Raw genomic sequence first — 21974 nt, forward strand, 5'->3', positions numbered from 1 at the left:
CCGTTTAAGGACCTTGATGAAATGAATAAACAAAACCTACCAGACATCCTTCTTGGTAATTCGGAGGAGACAAAGACCTCCGTTGTGATCGCGCCACCACGAAAAGCCAAGCGCACGTTTGAGCAAACAACTCAAGATAAACTGCAGCAAAACATTTCTGTAACCGACGAATCAGTTGAAGGTGAAACATCGGTTTCGGTTGAGGAGATGCGAGATGAGCCTAAAACTGAAACGCCTGCTGTGACTGCATTCATGGAAGACGTAAAACCTGCTCCCGAATCTGTTATATCACAAAGTTACAGCGTTTCTCAAGATATCCCAGAAGACACTATCGTGCACCATGAGGTCAGTGACGAGTCTGTATCTGTTGTCAGTGTGGAAACTACACCTGTACCATCCAGGAGAAAGCCCAAGACCTCAACCACTGAAATAAAGGTGGAGACCGTTACTACTGAAGTGGAAGAAAGACAAGAGATAACGGCCACTGTTACAGATAAACCAGAGCCACTCTCTTCTGTCCCATCAACAACCGATGTTCCAGTTGAACTCTGTTCTGGAGAACAATCTAAAATGTTTGTGGAAGAAACTAAAGTTACAGAAGAAACAACTAGAAGAGAGTCACAAAGCAGTGACCTGTCTGCAACTGACGAGGCTGTTGTGAGCAGTGTTGGATCACCTGATGTTGATCTTGAACAAGTCAAGACTGAAACTGTCTCAACCCCAGGACGAACTCCTGTGGCAAAACCAAAGCTTTCACCAACAGTAAGAAAGTCAAAGGCTCTGAAAACATCCCCACAGCTTGATATCAGGAGTTTGACAAAAGCTGAGAAAGGTCCTTACAGTCAGACATTAGCTTCAACCCCAGAGACGGTCACAACAACTGAGATTACTGTTGAGGAAAAGGCAAAGCTATCGCCACCTAAACGAATGTCAAAGGGTCTGAAAGCATCCCCTAAACTCACGACCAAGGTTGTGACAGACGTCAGAAAAGCACCTATCAGACAGAAGTCTTTGGAGGAAACTGAAGCCGTTGGTTTGAAGGAAACAAAGCTCATACCAGTCAGGAGGAAGTCGAAAACTTTGGATGTTTCCACAGCTCCAGAGCCAGTAACAGCTGTTGTTGTGGAGAAAGCAAAGCTTTCACCACCCAAAAGAACGTCAAAGGGTCTGAAAGCTTCCCCAGAACTCACTGCCAAAGTTGTTACAGAAATCAGAAAAGAACCTACGAAACAGAAGTCTTTGGAGGAAGCTGAAGCTCTCAGTTTGAAGGAAACAAAGCTCATACCAGTCAGGAGGAAGTCGAAAACTTTGGATGTTTCCACAGCTCCAAAGCCGGTAACTACTTTTGCGGAAAAAGGAAAGATTTCACCACCCAAAAGAACGTCAAAGGGTCTGAAAACGTCCCCAGAACTTATTACCAAGGGCATAGAAAAGCCTGACAGTCAGAAACCATCTCCAGAACTTGCTGCTCCAAATGTTCCTCCTGAAGTTCCTCAGAAAGAGGAAATATGTGACATGGAAAAGTCTGATAGTCAGACCGAAGCTGCTGCAGTAAAAGACGCTGAGGTTATGTCGGACATCAGTAAGATAAATGAAGGAAAACCTTCTTCAAACGCAGACAAGGTCACAAGATCAACTGGGATTACTGTTGAAGAAAAAGGAAAACTTTCACCAACAAAAAGAAGAACAAAGGATCTGAAATCTTCCCCCAAAGTAGCTTCCAAGGCTGTGACACAAATCACGAAACAGTCTGGGAGAAAGAAGTCCTTAGAGGAAACTGAACCTGTCGTTTCAAAGGAAACAAAGCTCATACCAACCAGGAGGAAGTCAAAAAGTTTGGATGTTTCCACAGCTCTAGAGCCAGTGTCTGCTATTGGTGAGACTATTGAGGTGAAACCAAATGAAGACACTTCCTCAACTGCACAGGCTGTTGCTGTAACTGCTGTTGAAGAAGGTCAGCTTTTGCCTGCAAACACTTCTCAGGAACTTTCTCAGAAGGAGGATACACTGGAAATATCCAACAGTCAGTCCGTCGCTGAAGTTTCTAAGGTCATAACAATCAGAAGGATGTTGAACGAAGGCCCTGATGGCGAGAAGACAACTTCAACGCCAGATATGGTCACAATAACTACGGAGATTACTGTTGAGGAAAAAGTTAAACTTTCACCACCCAAAAGAAAGTCAAAGGATCTGAAAGCTTCCCCAGAGTCTGCTTTTGAAGCTGTGACAGAAATCACAAGCGAACCTGGGAGGCGGAAGTCTTTAGAGGAAAGAGAAGTTGTCATATCACAAGAAACAAAGCTCATACCAACCAGGAGAAAGTCAAAAAGTTTAGATAGTTCCACTGGTTTAGAGACAGTGACTGTCCCAGGGGAAACTAAGGAATTGGAGCCTGAAGACATGGGGAAAGAAACTCCTTCAACCCCAGTCACTCAATCAACTGAGGTGCCTGTTGAGGCAAAACCTTCTCCACCCAAAAGAACGTCAAAGGATCTGAAACCTTCTCCAGAACTTGCTAACAAGATTGTGACAGAGACCAGAGAAGAACCAGGCAGAATGGAGTCCTCAGAGGAAACTATGGAGGCAGTCACTGCAACTACTGCCCTAGAGGAAGTTACAGTATCAGCTGATATCTCTGTGGGCACCAAGGGTGTAGAAGAGCCTGACAGTCAGATACCGTCTCCAGAATCTCCTCCTCTTGAAGTTCCTCTGAAGGAGGAAGTACGTGATGTGGAAAAGCCCCTAACTCAGATCCATGAGGCTGCTGCAGTAGAACAAACTAAGGTTATATCAGACATCAGTACGACAAATGAAGTTCCTGACAGTCAGGAGTCCTCTTCAACCCCAGACAATGTCACTGAATTAACTGAGATTAATGTTGTGGAAAAAATAAATGAGATCACAAAGGAGTCTGAAGCCGTCGTTTCACAAGAAACAAAGCTCATAACGGATGTTTCCACAGCTGTGGAGACATTCTCTGCCACTGGTGAGAATAATGAGTTGGAGCCTAAAGAAGCAAGAAGAGAATCTGGAAGTGAAACGGCTCCATCAGCTGCAGAGGCCGTCACTGTGACTCCTGTTGTGGAAGAAGGTCAATTTTTACCAACCACAAGAAAGACAAAGAGTCTAAAAGATTCTCCAGAACCTGACAGCCAGTTAACTTCCCCAGAAAATTCTACTGCAAAAGTTTCTGCAGAGGACAGTCAGAAGCCATCAGAAATAGTCACTGTATCAACTGAAATTACTGAAAAAGGAAAACTTTCACCTCCGAAGAGAAAGTCAAAGGGTCTAAAAACTTCCCCAGATGTTTCCACCACAGACTTGACTGGTGCTGAGAAACTCTCTGAATCAGTGACGCCCAGAGAACAAACTGGAGTTCCTGACTTGGAAAAAACAGAACTTGTGCAACTCAAGAGGGAGTCAAAGAGTCTTGTGACATGTGAGGAAAGTGAGACAGAAACTCAAAGTGGAAAACCAGCTGTAAGTGCACTGGTGATCACAGCAACAACTGAGACTAGTGTTGTCGACTCTGTTCAGTTTTCAGCAACTGAAAGAGAGTCGAAGAGTCTGGAGGCTTCTCGAGAAGTCGACATCAAGGGCCAGATTCCTGACACATCGGAAGAGTTTGGACTTACATCTGGTCCCTGTAAAGTAGATATTTCACCTAAATTATCTAAACCTTCTGAATTGGAGATGCAGGAGCCTGAAAAGACCCCAGAACAAACCGTGGTCCAGTCCACAGTGGCTCAAACAAAGCCATCGCTCTCTTCTGCCACTACAGAAGCTCCAAATGTTGCAGAATACATTGACAAGTTATGGGAAAACACACCAGATTCAAATGAGATTCAGAAGAGATATTTGGTCCTTAATCTTTCTGATGTTGGAGTCAACAAATCAGACGGAGAACTATTGGAAACCATTCAGGGACGACTCAAAGATGATCAGCACAATGTCACATCTGAGAGCCTGGGTGAAAAGTCAACTGACAGAGAGGAAACACCTCAAGAACAACTACAAGAGGTTAAAGATTATCTCCAAGAAGAGCAAACTGACGTGTCGGCACATGGCGTTCAAGATTCCTCAAACATCCAGGGTAATGAGCCTGCAGTGTGCACTCAAGAACTAGATAAACCACCCGTCCTAGAGGAGAATGAAAACAAATCTGTCAAATTAGCAAATGAGTCAAAGATTTTTGAAACCAGTATCCAGAGCGAAACTGTGCAAGAAATCAGTGGTGAACTTCGATCCAGTGAGACTCAAAGAGACTCTGCTCAGGCTCTGGCTTCCAAACCTCTGCCACATCCTGAAGCTGAGGCGGGATATTTAGAAATAACCTTATATCAGCAGGATATCATGAAATCAAGCCAAACTGAGACTGAGCTCTTACAAAATACACAAGAGAAACAGGTCAAGGAATACAGTGTTCTCCCAGAACACCAGCCTCCACTGATGACACATGAAAAGCCTGTCATGATGGAGAAAATACACTTGGGGCCTGAGGTGAGAATTCTACAACTCGATATACAAGCCAGTCCAGAAGAAGATGAAACCATGAGGGCAGAGGAGACAAGCCATCAAATAAGCATTCAAACCAGAACGGAGACAGAACAGGTGACTGTTGATATAATGCAAGAAAAAGCAGCACCTGAGACGACTACGATGAAGCTTCAAGAAAGTAAAACTGAACGTCAAGATGATGCTGCTCCGAGTGACTCCGCTCAACCCACCTCTCTTATTTCCGGATTAATACAATCGCACGACACAAAGTTTATAGAAATAAGTTTCCATGATCAAGATGTTGTAAAACCAGGCCAGAAGTCTGTTATGGAGGACAAAGTCCAGATGGAGCCTGAAGTGAGAATCCTACAACTGGATGTACAAACCAGTCCAGAGGAGCAAGACGACACTTGGGCCACAATAGCAATGGAGAAAAGATTAGAAATTGTCCGGGGTGAAGAAGTGACCCAAACTTCAGAAACCAAAGATCAGACTGACGTTTTGACTGAGAACCTTGAAAAGCAAGAAAGTGTTGCTTCCACTGAACCTGAAGCCACAGTTTTTGCAGCAGTGCAACCAAATGAAGAGACTTTGTTTTCAGAAATAAGCTTATTAGAGCGGGACACGTGTGATCAACCCGGCAGCCTGGATGAAAAGTCTGTTACAGTGGAGAAAATCCAGATGGAGCCTGAAGTGAGAATCCTACAACTAGACATACAAACCACTCCCGAGGAGCACGGAGACACTTCTGCCACTGTAACACAAGAGCCAAGATTAGAAATCGTTCCTACGAGTATCCAGGGTGAAGGAGTGACACAAACACCAGAGAACAAAGATGCAGGTACAGATATATCCCACTCAGAGGAAGCTGCACCAGAGACACCACAAGTTGGAGAAGAAACCGTCAATGAAAAGCTAGAGAATGTGGCTCAGAGCGACTCTGCTGAACATGAATCTGCTGTATTTGCAGCAGAGCACCCAAGAGACAAAGAGGCATTTACAGAAATAAGCTTATCTGAGCAAGACACTGTGAAACCAGAAATGGTGACTGCGCTAGACGTCTCAGACAGCAGACAGGATCTAAGTAAAGAGGCGAAGGATGATGGCCTGAAAGACAAACAGACAAGTCCAGAAGAGGGACAAGACGTCTCTGTCAGGATGGAAAAAGAGGCATTTACAGAAATAAGCTTATCTGAGCAAGACACTGTAAAACCAGAAACAGTGATCGAGGTAGAGGTCTTCAAATCAACACCTGTCGAGGTCAAGGATGAAATGAAGGTGGTGTCCTCTCCACAGAAGGTGTGAAACCAGATACACAAGTCACCGAACTCACGTCAGTTTCACTAGAAAAGGCACCAAGAGTTGATACAGATCCAACATCCAGTATCCAGGGTGAAAAGGTGTCAGAAACCCAGGTCCTTCACTCAGAAGAGACTGTTGAAATACGCTCATCTGAACAAAGCCAAACCTGCAAAACCACAGCAGAAACACCCGAAGAGGTCAAGGATCCTGCAGTGTTGACTCGTGACATTCATGATGCACCAGACAGTTTGGATGAAAAGCGTGTTACAAAGACTGAAACTAACATCAGTGTCCGTGAATACGAAACTGTCACAACAGAAAAGGAACCGGAGGTAGAATCGAGTACAAAAAGCAAAGATGTGACTGTCGTTAACGTTGAGTCTGACAAACCTGAGGCCGAGACGACTAATGTGCAAGAAACCGATGCAACGGTAAAGACAGAACAACGAAAGGAGGAGAAGATGATTCAGGGAGAGGAAAAGATCGTCAGCATAGAAAAACCTCTCCCAACGATCATAACCACCACCACCACCAGTGAAGTCAGGCTTCACAGTGGGAGTTTATCACAGGTGAGTCAAACGAAATACTGGAAAGTTTTAATATAACAAGCTAAAGTCATGGCAGTTTAAATTAAGATGACGCTGTGTCGCTCGTGTGCAAAGAAAACAAACAAACATGCAAACAAGCGAAACAGAATTATTCCTTTAGTGCGTTTAGTTATTAACAATGTGTTTATATATGTGAGTTGTAAAAGAAAGTGACTCCTTGTTTCCAGACCTCCCTCTGCAGCAAAAACAGCAACTTAACGTTTCTGGTAACAGCTGATCAGCGTCTACAGCAGCTTTCAGGAATTTTAGCTTCAGAACAGAACCACTTCAGTCCTGAGATGTTGGTGTGTTTCCTCCTTATGACTCACAGATTTACACAAATTATTACTTTTCTTGAATAACTTTCATTTGGTCCCCTTTGTCTTCTTTCAGGACATTGTTTTGAGTCATTTTGCATAAAGTGAAGAAATACATTTAAGCTGCACTGTATCTGTGCTATGAAAGGTTTCAGTGCCCAGGGGTTGAATATGAGCTACCTCATACATCATACAGATACCTTTCAAGTCACAGGGAGGAACACTTGGTGCTCTATCATCTATTCAAATGAGATAAACCTGTTTCAAGGAGAGAGACAAGCTTCTTTTCTTTGCTCAGAGGAAACATTTTTTTGCTTGAATTAATACTTATGTTTCATGTCCACACAAGGAGCAGGTGTTCAGCCTTCCTCCAGCATCACTGCAGGCGGCTCGGAAATCATCCCCTGACACGATCACGGGTGAGGTAACACGTTTGGAAGGATCCTCCCCTCAGGGCGCAGAACGAGGTGATGCTGAGACTGAGAAACCAGCTCTGGAGGAACCTGAAGGATCTGTTATCAGGAACATCTTTACTGAGATACAGCTACTGGCAGGAACAGGACCCAACACTCAGCTCATCGAGGTATCACAGTTACTGTCTGACTTTGACTTAACCACAAATCAGTTCAGATCAGATCGGCTCTTATTCAGTCACATGATAAGGATGCACATTTTAGAAGACAGTCAGCTCAATGGCCAATATTCAAATAACATCATATCAGATAACATTGTAGTCAACTCGTTAACATTCGTCATAGTTTATATCATCATTTTACATCATAAACGCTGCAGTTGTGCACTAAGTAAAACATGTTTCACATGGATTCACTCACAAATACCAATGCTAAATGTCCCCCAAGTGATTATTAAGTGAGTATAGTTATAAGTTCACATAAGTGCTTTAACACCAGAGAGTGTATTTTATTTTCTCTAATTGTGTCAAATCACTAAACCACAGGAACCACAGCGTCGTAAAAGCTTGTATGTTTTCCTTTCTTCCTTAATGTTGTATGTCTTATATCAGTACCAAATATGGCCATAGCTGCATTGGGTTAAAGATGTAAATTCACGACCGAAACATATGTTTCACCTGTTTTTTGATGCATTTCTGCGTCTAGGGTAAACCGACAGAAGATTCTCTGGACTCTCTGATTACTACCACCGGTGATTTGAATGGTCGTCTGTGCAGACTCGTGTCTGATATCCTGAGTTGCAAGAATCGCCCTGTTGTGCTCAATCCAGCAGCTATGGCCCTGCAGGTGGAGGATGTTCAGGTGAGATTATAGGCTGCATGACTCACCAGAGAAATATTTAGAAAGATTTATAGCAGCCGCTGGCAAAGTGCCTCTAGAAATGGGCATCTTATATGTATTTCTGTACCAGCCTGTTTTAGAGGTGGTAATAAACTGCAAATATGTATTTTCCCAAAAGAGTTGTGCAATTGGCAGCAAGACGCAGCCTCACTGAATCTACGTTTCAACTTCTGCAGAAAGTGCGAACTTCAAACTATAGACCAGTTTTTAAATACAGGCCAAGTAAAACTAGACTTATTATAAATAATTTACGCACTTTTTCCTTAATAGTGCAAGTGGAGATTGCTAAACATGACGGCCGCTTTCCTATGCATCAACCAGTCAGTTTTACAAAAAGACGTGATGCATTTCCTACATTTTAACATAAATAGTTGTAAATAACTTTGTTGTTTGCTAAATTAGTTTGGAAGCTTTTGAAATTTACTCTTTAGATTTGCATTATTTGCAGTTATAAAAAGGGTTTGTTCAACATGTTTGTGGTTTTTCCACAGTGAAAAATCTAACTTGTTCCTACTGGAATTTGATGGTTTTAGTTTGGTTTTAGATCCAATGTGTTAATACAGTTTGTCAAATTGAAAAAATAATTGTAGAATGACACATCTGAGGTTGTGCTGAGAAGAATGAAACCAAACAAGGAACAAGGTGAAGAGTTTTTAAGATGAAATATGAAGGTAAAACCAAAAGTAGTCTAACTCCAGACTCCAGATCTAATTTGTTGTGTGTTTTTCTGAGTGCAGGAGTGCAGAGCAGTTGCCCAGGAACAGATGTCACTGGTCTCCCAGCTGAGAGGAGCTGACGCCCACAACAGGGATGCTCTGGAGTATTTGGAGGACCAGTGGAGCACCGCTGCTCAGGATGCAGCTGCTATCATCCAGAACAAAGAGGCCCTGCTGCTGCTGGTGACCGACTACTGCAGACAGGTCCAAGCATCCAGGAGCACACTGAACAGTCAGATGGCAGAACTGGATGCTGTGAACACGTGAGTTCACCTCTCACAGGCTTTTCCATTTCTGATGCTTACGGTTGAATCATTCTTTGAAATTAAGTCTGGTTTACTCCTTTATCCTCAACTTTCTTTATCCACAAACAAATCTGCCTTTCATCTGTTCCAGGTCACCGAAGGAGAGCAGCTCCAAGGAGGCAGAGCGGCTGTTTTCCCTTCAGAGAAGTCTGGAGGAGGACCGGACCGTCCTCGGCGAGTTGCTTGAGATCCATACCAAGTTGTGTCCCCACCTGAGTCGGTCGGGCCGATCAACCGCAAAGAGTGAGCTGAAGAAACTACAAGAAAAGTGGAGTGCCCTGGAAAGAAGCGTGGGCAGGAAGCTCCATCACGCAAACACTCATTCTCAGAAGATCAGCAGCCTCCTGTCAGAGTTATCAGGTCTGCATGAAGACTTGGAAAAAATCAGCAAAGACCTCGAAGCGAAGTCTCCTTCAGGGACTCGGTGGAGTTGCAAGAAGGCGCAGCTGCTGATGGAGGCGAACGCGGAGGTTAAAGCCTCCCAGCAACGATTCCTTAACTTACAGCAGCTATCAGAGGAGTTGCTTCTCAACTCAATGTGGGAAACGGACACAAAGGAGATAAACGAGGGACTCCAGAAGGTTAAAGACAAACTTAACAGCACAGAGGAGCAAGTGTCCTCCCAAACCCAGAGCAGCAGCAACCTCATCATGGAGAAAATCGTCGTGGTGATGAGGGACGGCTTTGCCTGGGCCAAGCAGACAGAGAGCGACATCGAGGGCCGGAGGAAGAGAGTGGCTCTCCTCCCGGAGGAGGTTCACCGGCAGATCAGAGACCTGAGGAAGCTGCAGTCTGAGGTGATGAGCAAACAGGGGCAGCTGGAGTCACTGGTGGAGGAGGTGACCGAGTTCCTTCCACAGCTGGACCAGGCTGAAGAGGTTCCCATGGTGCACACGTCTCTAGGATGCCTCGAAGAACTCTCAATGTCCACCGCTGACAAACTGTCCAGGGCTGTGAAGGAGATCGAGTCGGGACTGCAGACCAGAGAGAAGCTCTCGGAGCAGATTGCTGACCTCGACTCCTGGATTGTGGTCCACCTGCAGAGGGAGGCGTCCAGGGGTGCAGACAGCGAACTCAGGAGCTCCACCGAACTCGATCGCAGACTTCGTCACATCCAAGAGACCTTGTCTGAGGCGGAGAAGCAGGCCGCCGTCTGTGAGACTCTCTTAACGAAGAGTAAAGACATCGCCTCTGAACTCAGTGTCACAGAAAACTGTCAGCTGTTTGAAAAGCTCACCGACCTCCAGCAGGACATTAGAGCTATTACCAGCTATGAGAAGGACAACAAAAAAGAGTTGGAAGAACTCATCCAGACTGTAGATTCAAGCAAGAGACACCTGGTCACCGTTGAAAAGAGCCTGAGGCAGTTGTTGGTGGATCTGAGCCGGTACAGGTTCCCCATTACGAGAGAGTCCCTTCAAGCTTTGGAGCCTTTTAAACACATGATCCTGGAGCACAAGTCCCAGGTCGACCTTCTGCAGCCCTGGATTCCCCAGGGAAAGACCAAAGAGCTGAACTCAGTCATTTCCGATCTCCACAGAACGATGGTTTCCCTAGAAACGAAAGCCAAAGATCACGAGAGGTACCTGAACATGAGGCAGTGTGTGGAGGACCTCAGGGAGAACGTTAAGGAGCAGGTTCTCCAGACCAAGCAAGACAGCAGGGACCTGGAAGAGAAGTACAAGATCTGTCTGAGCCTCCTCGTCCAGTTTCCTCTGATTAAGGGAATGATTGACGAGGCCTACTTCAAACTTCAGGCCGTCTCCGGTGACCTCTACCCGTCACAGCTGACCGCCGAGCAACAGAGACTCAAACAGAACGAGAAGAACCTCGACACCTGGGAGATGACGCTCTACAACGACCTCAGCATCATCGAGCGGGACGTCCTCAAGGAGCTGGACCTCGAGTCGGAGAAGAAGGACGCTCAGTTCTTCCTCTTGAGAACCCAGCAAGAGCTTCAGAGAGTTCCCGAGATAGAACCGAATGAAGCGATGGTTAACAAAGAATACAAGAGAGTCGTGTTTTTGAAGAAGACCGTGGAGTTGAGAATGAGAGCGCTGGAGGCTCTGGAGCAAAAGAAAGGAAGGAAACTAAGAAGTAGATTTCAAGATCTGACAAACCTGAAGAAAGCAGTTCTCAGTGAATGTGACTCACAAATGGCAAGTTCTGTTTGACTTTAAAATACTTTAATTCGTTTAGAAATTACTTTCCAAAAACACAAAAAATTAGAAATTTAGTTCACTAAATAATGAGCAAATTCCCAGTAAATTCAGACCAGGAGAAATGTGGATTATCAGACAGGACAAGGACAACTGGACTCAGCAATGTTAGATTTAGTTCATTTTAGTTCTGATCAATGTAGCTAAACTAAAAGATGCTAACGCTAAGAGCTAACGCAATAGATTGAATATTTCCTGCCGTGCGTCTCCATTTTCCGACCAGTGGGATGCACTCCAGACTCCAGACTTTGAGAAGCACTGCTTTATGGTAAAGAAAAGATTCCACACACTTTAATGTTGTGCTTTCAGTCATAAGATCTTCATCAGCTAATGCACAAATCCAACTGTGTGGAAATCTTTTCTTTACCTTTGTCGTTTTTATCTTTCCGTCACCTTGACGTCTGAGCTCTTACAGACCTATAACAGAATTGTTCTGGCATGAATTGTAAAAGTGTTTCCTTATATTTCAGGAGAACATCTCCCAGGCGAAGGCGTCTCTGAGAAGCTACACCTCTGCTGTTAAGAAGCAGCTCAGTTCCTGAGGGACATCGAGGTGTCTCTGCTGCCGCCGCATGGATCGGCCGGACTCTGCTGTGATTCCCTGGAGGACACCCAACAGGCCCTGGCCCTGGTGCAGCAGCAGTTCCAGAACTACGTGGTGAAGCTCCAGGACTACGTCGCTCTGCATCCTTACCTGTCGCCTCAGAAGGCGGAGCAGCTCCTGGAGAATATTCTGAGCCAGCTCCTGGTGAGGATGTCCACTCTCCAAGCGCAGGGCCACGTACGACTGGAGCGACTCTGCAGGTAATGAGCTCAGAAGCGTCCTGCTTCTCATTTTAACTCGGGATGTCAGAGCAGATTCATGCACTTTTAAAATGATCGAACTGGATTGGCGAGATTTTTTGTAGTTATTTGTTTTAGGTCTGTTATAAACCAGAACCACATCCATGTACTGTCAACACGTCTGGCTCCAAGAAACTGATCGAACTGAAGTAGATGAAGGTCAAACTAAAGAAGAAGACGAAGAACAAACTAAAGAAGAACAAGCTAAAGAAGAAGATGAAGAACCAACTCAGGAAGATCAAAATAAAGAAGAACAAGCTAAAGAAGAAGATGAAGAACCAACTCAGGAAGATCAAATTAAAGAAGATCAAATTAAAGAAGAACAAATTAAAGAAGATCAAATTAAAGAAGAACAAATTAAAGAAGAACAAAGTGAAGTAGATGAAGGTCAAACTAAAGAAGAAGACGAAAAACAAACTAAGGAAGAAGAACAAAATAAAGTAGAGGAAGATCAAACTAAAGAAGAAGATGAAGAACCAACTCAGGAAGATCAAAATAAAGAAGAACAAATTAAAGAAGAACAAAGTGAAGTAGAGGAAGATCAAACTAAAGAAGAAAAACAACAACAAACTGAAGAAGATCCTTTGGGAGTTTATAGGTTGTTGTGACTTGAATCAGCTGATGCTCGATATTAAAAGAACACGATGGGATTGAGTTTCAGAAAACCTTTATGTGAACATCTCTAATTATATCTTTGATTTAAAAAGCTTTAAAACGTTGTCTTTCAGGTGTGCAGAACAGTACATAACTTACACCGAGTACCAGGATGAGATCGTCCAGAGTTTGGAGCGAGCAGAGAACCGACTCCTCCAGTGTGTCTCTCAGAAACCCACCTGTCTGGACGACTGTGCCGAGCAGGAGGAAGAGCTCAGAGTACGTACGACGCCGCCCTCTTTGCTTTAATCGTGGACACGAAAATTAAACCCTGACTTAATAATCTGTGTCCAGGCTCTGTGTGAGGAGGAGGTGGAGGTGCTGCTGAGGCGCCTGGAGGAGCTGAGGGAGTGGTGCCCGGAGCAGAGCTGTGCTGGAGCCAGGGAGTCCTCGGTGGCTGGAGTCTGGAGGCGGGTGTTAAGATTACATCGCTGCACGCCGGAGCTGAAGGCACGAAGCAAACACAGAATCCTAGAGTGGAGCCACATCTCAAAGAGCGTGAGTTAAAACCTCCTGTTACCTTCACATTCACTGACATTTTTATTCAAGAACAACTGCTATTTTACTGCTACTTCTATTCCTGCAGTGTCAGAAATATCTATGGCTGATTATTCATCATTCTAACACGTCCCATGAAATGTTGTAACCGTGTCCTCCTCCTCCTCCTCTCAGGTGGAGGAAGCCTCTGTGGTTCTGGGGCAGGTGGAGGCTGAGCTTCCCTGTGGCTCCAGCTCCGTTAAGGCCTCCACCGAGGAGCTGCAGGACCTGCTGCACTCCTGGGAACAGTACCAGGACAGACTGGACTGCGAACACCGAGCCCTCTCTGCTCTGGAGCTGCGCGCCGCCAGGTTACTGAGTGTCCCCGCCCACCTGGAGCAGGCTCCGCCCATCCCCATGTGTCAGCAGCTGCAGGCGATGCAGGACCAGTACTGCAGGTGGGACGATGTCGGATTGAACGGTTCATATCTAGAGTCGCTTAGTTTGTGTCTGATGAGTCACATTTTATTTATTTTTATCTTTCAGGGTTCATTTTTGTTTAAATATGTGCAACTAGTAAAGTAGTTAGATGAGATTTATTTAACCTCTCATCAATCCAGCCTTTTTGCACTAAAAATCCTATTTAGGACAAAATGAACTGAGCGTTGTTCATGAACATTTTGGAGCAAAGACTCTGATGCATCATGCAGCATTTACTCAAACACAGCTGGAGTCCAGAGCTCTGATTGGTTGATGAAGATGCTGCTGCTCCATAAACCACTTAGAGGAACGATGCCTTAGATTAGGTCTCTCGCTTATTTATTCATTTATTTATAAGGACATTAAAACAATACAGTTTAAAAAGATGCATTAAAAAGACACATAAAGAACAAATAATACTAGAAAACTTACAATGAACTTTACAAAAGTCTAAGGTCATCAACTTAAGTCAAAACAATAAAAAACATGGACAGGCAAAACAAAACAACATTAATTAACCTGCACATAATAATCATCACTGTTGAGATCAGCCCATGAATATGTGACATGTGTCACAAATATGATCGTCCAATGTGTTGCTTTGTTTGCTTCTTGAATAGAGGGTATCTTTAATCTTTTGAAATGAACTAAAACTAACTGAAACTGAGGCTAAAACACTTTATCAAACCATTTAATGTGGATCATTGTTGAGTCCACTTGTCCTTAATTTGATCTGATAAGTTCACATTTCACATTTTCCTGGTCTCTGTATTTACTGAAACATTTCACTGTGTTTTCACCACTCAGAGGAATAAGTGACGTCAGTGCGTAGCGTCTATAAGTGAAGCTGTAAAGGTTATAAATCTGTTTAAATTCCCCGGGTGTTTGATCTGTGTTTGATCACAGTGTGAAGCAGAGGAGCAGGGAGGGTTTGCTGGCAGCCAGGCTGGAGCTGGAGGAGCGGGAGAAGATCCGGGAGGAGCTGCAGGAGGTCCGGGTTTGGCTGGAGGCTGCAGATGTTCTCCTGGTGGAGATGGAGCAGAGCGGCAGCACCAAGCAGCTGCAGGTGGGACTCGGTCTAAGGCTACGAGTACTAGCTAATAGCTACTAGCTACTCGCTAACAGATTCCCTGCAGCTTCACAGAGGTTTGGTTCTGTGTGAGCCCAGTAAATACAACATGTTTGTCCTCGACCTCAACAACCGACAACCTCTTTGCCCTTTGTCCTGAAACCTGAGCGGAGGCCAACAAACGCAGCCACTCACACAGCGTTTTCACTACAAACACACACACAAACACACACTCACCCCCCCTCTGCCCTCCTCTTGTACCAGACTCCTTTTGTTCTGGGCTGTAAGTGGATCTTCCAGGTGGCCTCTGTGTCCAAGTCATTTCATCAACACACACACACTCATCCGCTTCCACACTTGTGAGGACATTTCTTTTACTCAAACTTCAGTGCAAACTTGAATTTAACCATCAGAAACAACAGAAACGTTTTCTCACACTTTCCTAGAACGTGCACGTTTCATTCTGACTCATAAAACAAAAACTACAGGACTAATTAAAAAGTCACAAACACCCAGAGCTCAAACGGCTTCTTCTTCCAGTTTTTTCCTCACGGCGAAAGCTGCAAACAACACATTCCTGTCTCCTGTAAAGTCTCAGCTCCCGTCCTCCCTCTCTTCCTTTGTGTCGAGCTCACAAACCAGCTCAGTTTCTCATAGTAGATAACGAGATGCACGTCCCTGAGCGCCGGACGCTTTCACACAGGTACAGAACCAAAGATTCATCTTTTAGCTTCTTAAATGCAGGTTATTAATGCGAAGTAGTCGCTGGTTGAGGGGAAATTAGTTTCTTAACTACTGTTCAAATGAAGGAATCGAAGAGGATGAAAAGATTGAGAGAAAAAAAGGGGTTTTATTTATAGTAGATCGATAGTTAAAGTCGACTTATTCCTAAACAATAGTTCAGATGTGTTAAACGTGAAAAGTTTCAGAAAAATGACAAAAATATCATTGATGTTGGTGAAAGAGTGAAAACACAATCTGCTTTTTACTGAAGACAAACTAACACTTACAGGACAGAGACAAAACACAACATGTAGGTTAAACACTGTGTGAGAGAGGAAAAAATATATAGACAAATATATATAATAATAATACAAACAACATGCAATAATATTATAATATGTTCAATGTTTTAGTAAATTAATGAATTATTATGTAGATTTGATCTTTACTTTTATTTGCCCTGTTTGTGGTTTTGCTGAAAAAGACAAAATTTATCTTGTGTCTTCACTAATATATTATGATGATTATGATTATTATTGTTATATAAATAATAATAATAATACATTAATGAAGACACAAGATAAAAGCAAGCAAACAAATAAAAGTAAAGATAAATAAAATTTAAAAATATGTCATAGTTAGGACAAACTAATTATTTAAAATAATTTAGGAGACGAGGGTCAAATAGTGTAATTCAACAAATGAAGACAATAAGAATAAAAATAAATAAAATCACATATTTTTTTATTATTTAAGAAATACAAATATTTTAATATAACTTTTAATATTTTTCTTAGAATTTTTAAAATATGAATAAAATAACAGAAAATGTGTGTGAAGGTTTAGGGTTAGTTATGTTTCCTGTTAAACTGTGTGTGTATATATATTTATTTATTTATTTAGTTATATATTCATCTCTAGCCCTGTTCCTGTAGGAATCCTAAAGACCTTTAATAGACTTAGTTTCTTTGCTTTTCTCTCTGTGGTGTCAGGAAGTCCACAGTCAGCTGTGCTCCCAGAAGGCTTTGCTGCGGCGCATCATGGAGGACGTGAAGAAGAAATACTCAGACGTGTACACGCCAGTTCCAGTCGACATCGACGGCCAAGTGAAGGAAGTCACTAAGTCAATGCACCAAGTAGAAGCGAAGGTACAAAAAAATAAATAAATAAAACTACATGAAGATTCAAACTTTAAATTTACCTGATGATGCTGTTGATTGAAAATGTGAAATTACCGTATTGACCCGAATATAAGACGGGATTTATTTCCTGCAAAAATATCAAACTAAAGTATCGAAAAAGCGCGATTCACACTGAGAAATATGATTCAGGTAATTTGCAGTGTTATTTTTACTTCACAAATTACGTACGTGACCAATTTGCACAGAATTAAGATCATAGATGAAACAAGTTAGCAAACAACAGAGAAGTTATGTTGCCAACTTCAAGTAATTAAGGTAATTAACGCAGCAGAGTCTTGAAAGGTTTGATTTAACTAGAATGTTAAAATCATCTGTTACTGATCTGCTAAAACTTATTAACACCCACTAGAGCAGCAGGTTTAGTTTTATAGGTCGATATGAACAGAACCAAACAGCCATGCTAGCTGTTAGCATCTGTTAGCATCTGATCTCAGAGTTCTTCTTTCAAACAGCATCATTTACAGCAGCGCGACTGACTCAGAGTTCGGTTTGAGTGTTGATGTTTGTCCCTGGTTGGTCCGTCAGGTCGGGGCGGCCGTGGAGAAGAGCGGCCCGGTCCACAGGCTCGGAGCAAAGCTGTCTGAGATCCAGGCCGGACTCACATCGGTCCAGAGCAGACTGGAACAGAGGAGCCCCAGCGTGATCGAAGCAAAGTTCACACAGAAGGTGGGTGGAGACCAGGAGGAGGAGGAGGAGAATATTCATCTTTAACATACTGTTGTGATGTGAAAACTGTAAATCAGCAAAACCTCGCTGACAGATAGAAAGACATTAGTAGACGCATTAAAATGATTAATTAAAATTACAATTAGTTTAGTTTGTTTAGTTTATTTCAAACATGTAAAAAACAAACAAAATAATCGAACATTGATTCTTTTTTTTTTAACCCACTGTTTGAGATTCTATTTAACCTGAGACCTGAGCTTTAGTTTAGTTTACATATTTAATATTTAACATTTCTCTTTATTTGGGATCAGTGGGACCTAATAGCTATAAAAACCTAATATCATCTTTGAACATTAAGTCGTTTTTTGAAGAAAAATGTACGTCCTCATGTGTGGACACGGATAATTTCACTCAGTATAATAGTCAAGTCTCCGGAGGTTAAAAACGTCACAATATCCACCTGAAGTTTTAAATACTTTTATTCAAACACACATAATAATTAATTAATTAATGTCCACCTGTGTCCAGCGAGTGTGGGACGAGCTGGACGTGTGGCACTCCAGCCTGGCGGCTCTGGAGGTGGACATGCAGGACCTGGAGAATCCCGAGGAGACGCTGGTCCTCGCAGACAGACTGGTGGAGGTCCAGCAGCTCCACTCTCTCCTGGCCAAACAGGCGGAGCAGAGGACCACGCTCCTCAGCAAGGTCAGCAACCGTCAGTGTCCTACGTCTGATTCCTGGCGAAGTGTCTCTCAGTCCGATAAAAGTTGACATGAACATGGGTCTGGTCCAGGTTTTTATCTGAAACGCTGCCGGTGGCCAAAGATTCGTATGTAAACTCAAGGAACCTTTTAAAGAGTTTTCATTAAAATCCATCCTGATCTGGTCTCTGGAGTCCAGGTGTGAACACTGATCTGGTGTCAGTCCACTTGTGGAGGTGGTCTGGGACCTGGGACCAGGAACCAGGAACCAGGAACCATCCAATAGTACAAAAAAACTGCAGCACTAGAGGCTCCAGAAACAAGCGAAGTCCCATAGACCTAAAACATTTTGGTCTCAATAGTTTATTTCACTATTCATCACAACTGTACTTTTTTTTTTTTATTAAGGTTTAAAATTATGCATAATTAAGGGAATTGGCACAACCAACCATGTGACCGCAGGCTCCGCCCACTTCAGGCTTCATATCTGAGGTTCAGAATCCAGTGTTTGACGTCACAATGTGTTTGTCCATAGTCTGAACAGTCGATGTCTTGGACACATGTGACCTCGTTGCTTGAGTCCAGGGTCTCGTTAAAGACTCATTCATGTTTCCTGTGTCTGAGACGTTTGTTCTAATGTTTCTGCTCAGATTCACTCGTGGCTCCAGGAGCATCAGGAGATGATTAAAAGCTCTAAGAGCTGGATGGTGGAGGCTCAGTCGTGGCTCTCTGCTCCCTGCAGCTACACCAGCGCTAAATGTCTGAGCAGCCACGTCCACGCTCTGCAGGTCTGTACCAGTCACACGCTTTCAGATTTCAGGTCGATGCGTCTCCACCCGGTGTCCCTCTGACCTCTTTGAGTTTCCTCTCGGTGCAGATGGTGCTGGGCGACTCGGCCCAGATCCGAAACACTCTGCAGGGCTTCAGCTCCGTCCTGAAGGAAATGTCGCAGGTTTATGACATCACAGCTCTGCAGGAGCAGCTGCTGGAAGCCGATCGGCAGGTGGCCGAGGTTCAGGACGGCTTCACGGCTCCTCTGTCTCAGCTGGAACACGCTGCTGCTGTGAGACCTTGTTCTGGTTCTGGTCCAATCTACAACTTCTCCATGTTTAGTTCCTGAAAACGTCTAATTCTGTCATGTCTGTTCATTCCCTGGTTTCTAGGAGGTGGAGGCCATCGAGAGTGAGGTGAAGCGGATGGAGGCTGATGTGGCTGAACTGAAGAACTTACTGGCTTCTCCAGAGACTTTCCCCAGCCCCCGAGAGGACAGGTTAAAGGTACCGGACTGAATAAATTAAAATTAAACAGAAATCATTAAACCTGAACAGAAAGAGAATAATACTTCTTGGTAATCACAGCGTGATATTCAGTTGGAGGGGTTAGTATTGGAAGAGTAAATGGAATCAGATTTTTAAGGCTGAATTTGAGATTTAAATTGCAGTCTGGGGCAATAATTAGAAAAGAAAACAAGATTATTCATGGGACAGGACACAAACTCATTATTCTTACAGTTAAGACTCATAAAATTCAAAGATATATCTACAGAATATAACAAGGAGGACTTATTGTATTTCAGTTTGTGAGGATTTTTACAAGGTACAGAAATGAAGAGGGTGTTTGACTTTCACTGGATGTTTACTGTTATTTATTTATTGTTATTCTTGTATTTTTTATTTATTTATTATTAATTTTACTGACAGGAAGCAAATAATAACATATATTATTGATCTATAATATGGTGGGATTTTTTATTTTATTATAGTTTTTGCAATAAATATCTAATTATAATATAAAATATTCTTTTTATTTACATTTTATTATTTAGTGTTATTTATATTGTGTCCATTCCTGTGTGTTTGACATAAAGTACCGCTTGATCTTTCTCTTTTCCTCTCGTTCTGATGCAGGAGGTTGAGCAGAGGATCCAGTCGATGAGGAGGACGGTGGCTGAGATCCAGAAGTGTAAACCAGGTCTTTGTCTTCCAGACAGAGCAGAGGAGACTCTGACCGTCTTCAGTGTCGTAGACCAGCTCCAGACTCTGCTGCTGGAACTGGAAAAGGTCGGTTCATGTATAAAATCCACCAGGAAGTTTAACTAGACTTTGAAAATGTCGCTGAACTCTTTTGTTTTTGTTTTTTTAGAAAGTACCAGCTTTGTTCATCCAGTTGCCTCCGACTCCTGTTCAAGTTAAATCTCTGTCGGACAAAAAGACGACGTCACGGGTCCAGAAATCTAGTTCTGAGGAGGCTGAGGTGAGTTTAAAGAGGACATGAAACAATAAACGTACTGATAATTTAGAGATACTAAAAAATTACATTTATTGAAAACAACAATTGAACTGAAACAGGCTGTTCATTCAGGGGGTTTAGGGTTAAAGAATGGTAGTTAAAGAATTTATTTTTTATTATAAGCTCAATAACACAAGCACAAAAACAAATTAAATAACAAATATTTTATTCATAGGACCTGTAATTGGAAAACAGCTGATTTTAGTGGAAAAAAGTGACGGATTTGACCCTAATGATGCAGAATGAATGATTTTATTGTGTCACGGCTGAGCGATTAAAACATTCAGTTATAATGGAAGTTTTAAATCTGATACTACACAAAAACTAATAATACAATCCAGGAAGTACTTTAGATAATCTTAGTCATACTCAATAATGATTTGAAAAGAACATCAGTTTTATGGAAAATAGCTTATTTGTCATGTCTTTTTTGTTTGTTTGTTTTCTCAAAAAATAACAACATTGACTTTAAGTAATCAAACTGACATTTAAAGGGTTAAAACCCTCAAAATTATAAATTCCGGTAGTTTTTTAAAGTGCTGAAGTGGTTTTAACAGATTTATGCAGAAAAAAATCAGAAAAATAATATGAATCAATTGTGTTTTATTGCAGTTTTTGGACGTTTTTGTCCACTAAGGTTACAAGAGTGTATTAAATTTTTTTATGTGGCTCTGTTGACCTAATCTGTTTATTTTAATTTCAAAATTTGTGTAGAGATTCACTTTGTTACAAATAAATTGTGTCATATGCACTAACAGCCAAAATGAAGAAGAACATTTTTTCCAAATGGACAAAAATGTCCCTGAGGGTTAAGGAGAGACTTTATATTTACTGCTGTAAAGTACATGTCGTGTTATTATTTAGTCTGAGTATTTAGTGTAACTCTATGATCTGTCTCTGTCAGAAGAGCGAACTGGGTCAGATCAGAATAGTCCACGTAGAGGAGGACGTTCTGAGGAGGTCTGGGGCCACGCTGATGACTGTGGAGCCGTCCTCACCTGAGCAGAGACAGAAAACTGAGAGCGTCCAGGTAAGAGACGCCAGGGATCCTCCGTCCTCTCGTCTCCACGTCTCCACGTCTCCAAGTCTCCACGTCTTGGTTCTTAAAAAAAACAAAACTTCCGAACATCAGAGTTCACACCTTGAATTAACATCTGATCCTGATCAGTCTGATCTCACCTGGTCTGTTCATGAATTAAAAACGTGTCTCCATTAATTCGTCCTCAGCCAGAACTTCAGGTCTGATCTCAGTCTGTGTGTAAATCAGCTGCAGCGCCACCATGTGGTCAGTAGAATAATGTATCAGCTTCTGTCTCTAATGGATCTCTACCTACCACTGGACCAGAACCAGGAGGGAGGGAGGGAGGATGGAAGGAATGAAGGAAGGAATGAATGAATGAATGAATGAATGAATGAGGTCACATGGTTCCTTCTCCACATGTGGACTGACACCAGATCAGTGTTCACACCTGGACTCTAGAGACCAGATGAGACCAGACCAGACCAGATCAGGGTGTTAATCCAACGTCAGAGAATAATCCCCAGATTATTCTATTGAATATAAACTGCACGTCACATGCATGGAGCCCAGTCTGTAAACCAGCCTTTAACGAA

At 42.8% G+C, this 21974-nt stretch overlaps 1 protein-coding gene across 1 annotated transcript in view; it reads left to right on the plus strand.

The window, feature by feature from the left end:
• The window catches only part of syne2b (spectrin repeat containing, nuclear envelope 2b), a 136334-nt gene that overhangs the window by 54334 nt on the left and 60026 nt on the right, over window positions 1–21974 (plus strand). The window contains 20 exon segments of the mRNA XM_047611357.1: window positions 10–5796; window positions 5799–6368; window positions 7053–7286; window positions 7822–7977; window positions 8754–8995; window positions 9129–11200; window positions 11781–12060; window positions 12828–12972; window positions 13048–13251; window positions 13426–13688; window positions 14617–14776; window positions 16495–16650; window positions 17230–17370; window positions 17899–18075; window positions 18722–18859; window positions 18949–19134; window positions 19235–19348; window positions 19979–20131; window positions 20214–20324; window positions 21265–21390. Of these exon segments, the coding sequence (XP_047467313.1) occupies window positions 10–5796; window positions 5799–6368; window positions 7053–7286; window positions 7822–7977; window positions 8754–8995; window positions 9129–11200; window positions 11781–12060; window positions 12828–12972; window positions 13048–13251; window positions 13426–13688; window positions 14617–14776; window positions 16495–16650; window positions 17230–17370; window positions 17899–18075; window positions 18722–18859; window positions 18949–19134; window positions 19235–19348; window positions 19979–20131; window positions 20214–20324; window positions 21265–21390 (11415 nt within the window).

This window comes from Mugil cephalus, chromosome 17, assembly GCF_022458985.1.
Source record: "Mugil cephalus isolate CIBA_MC_2020 chromosome 17, CIBA_Mcephalus_1.1, whole genome shotgun sequence".
Classification (NCBI taxonomy): domain Eukaryota; kingdom Metazoa; phylum Chordata; class Actinopteri; order Mugiliformes; family Mugilidae; genus Mugil; species Mugil cephalus.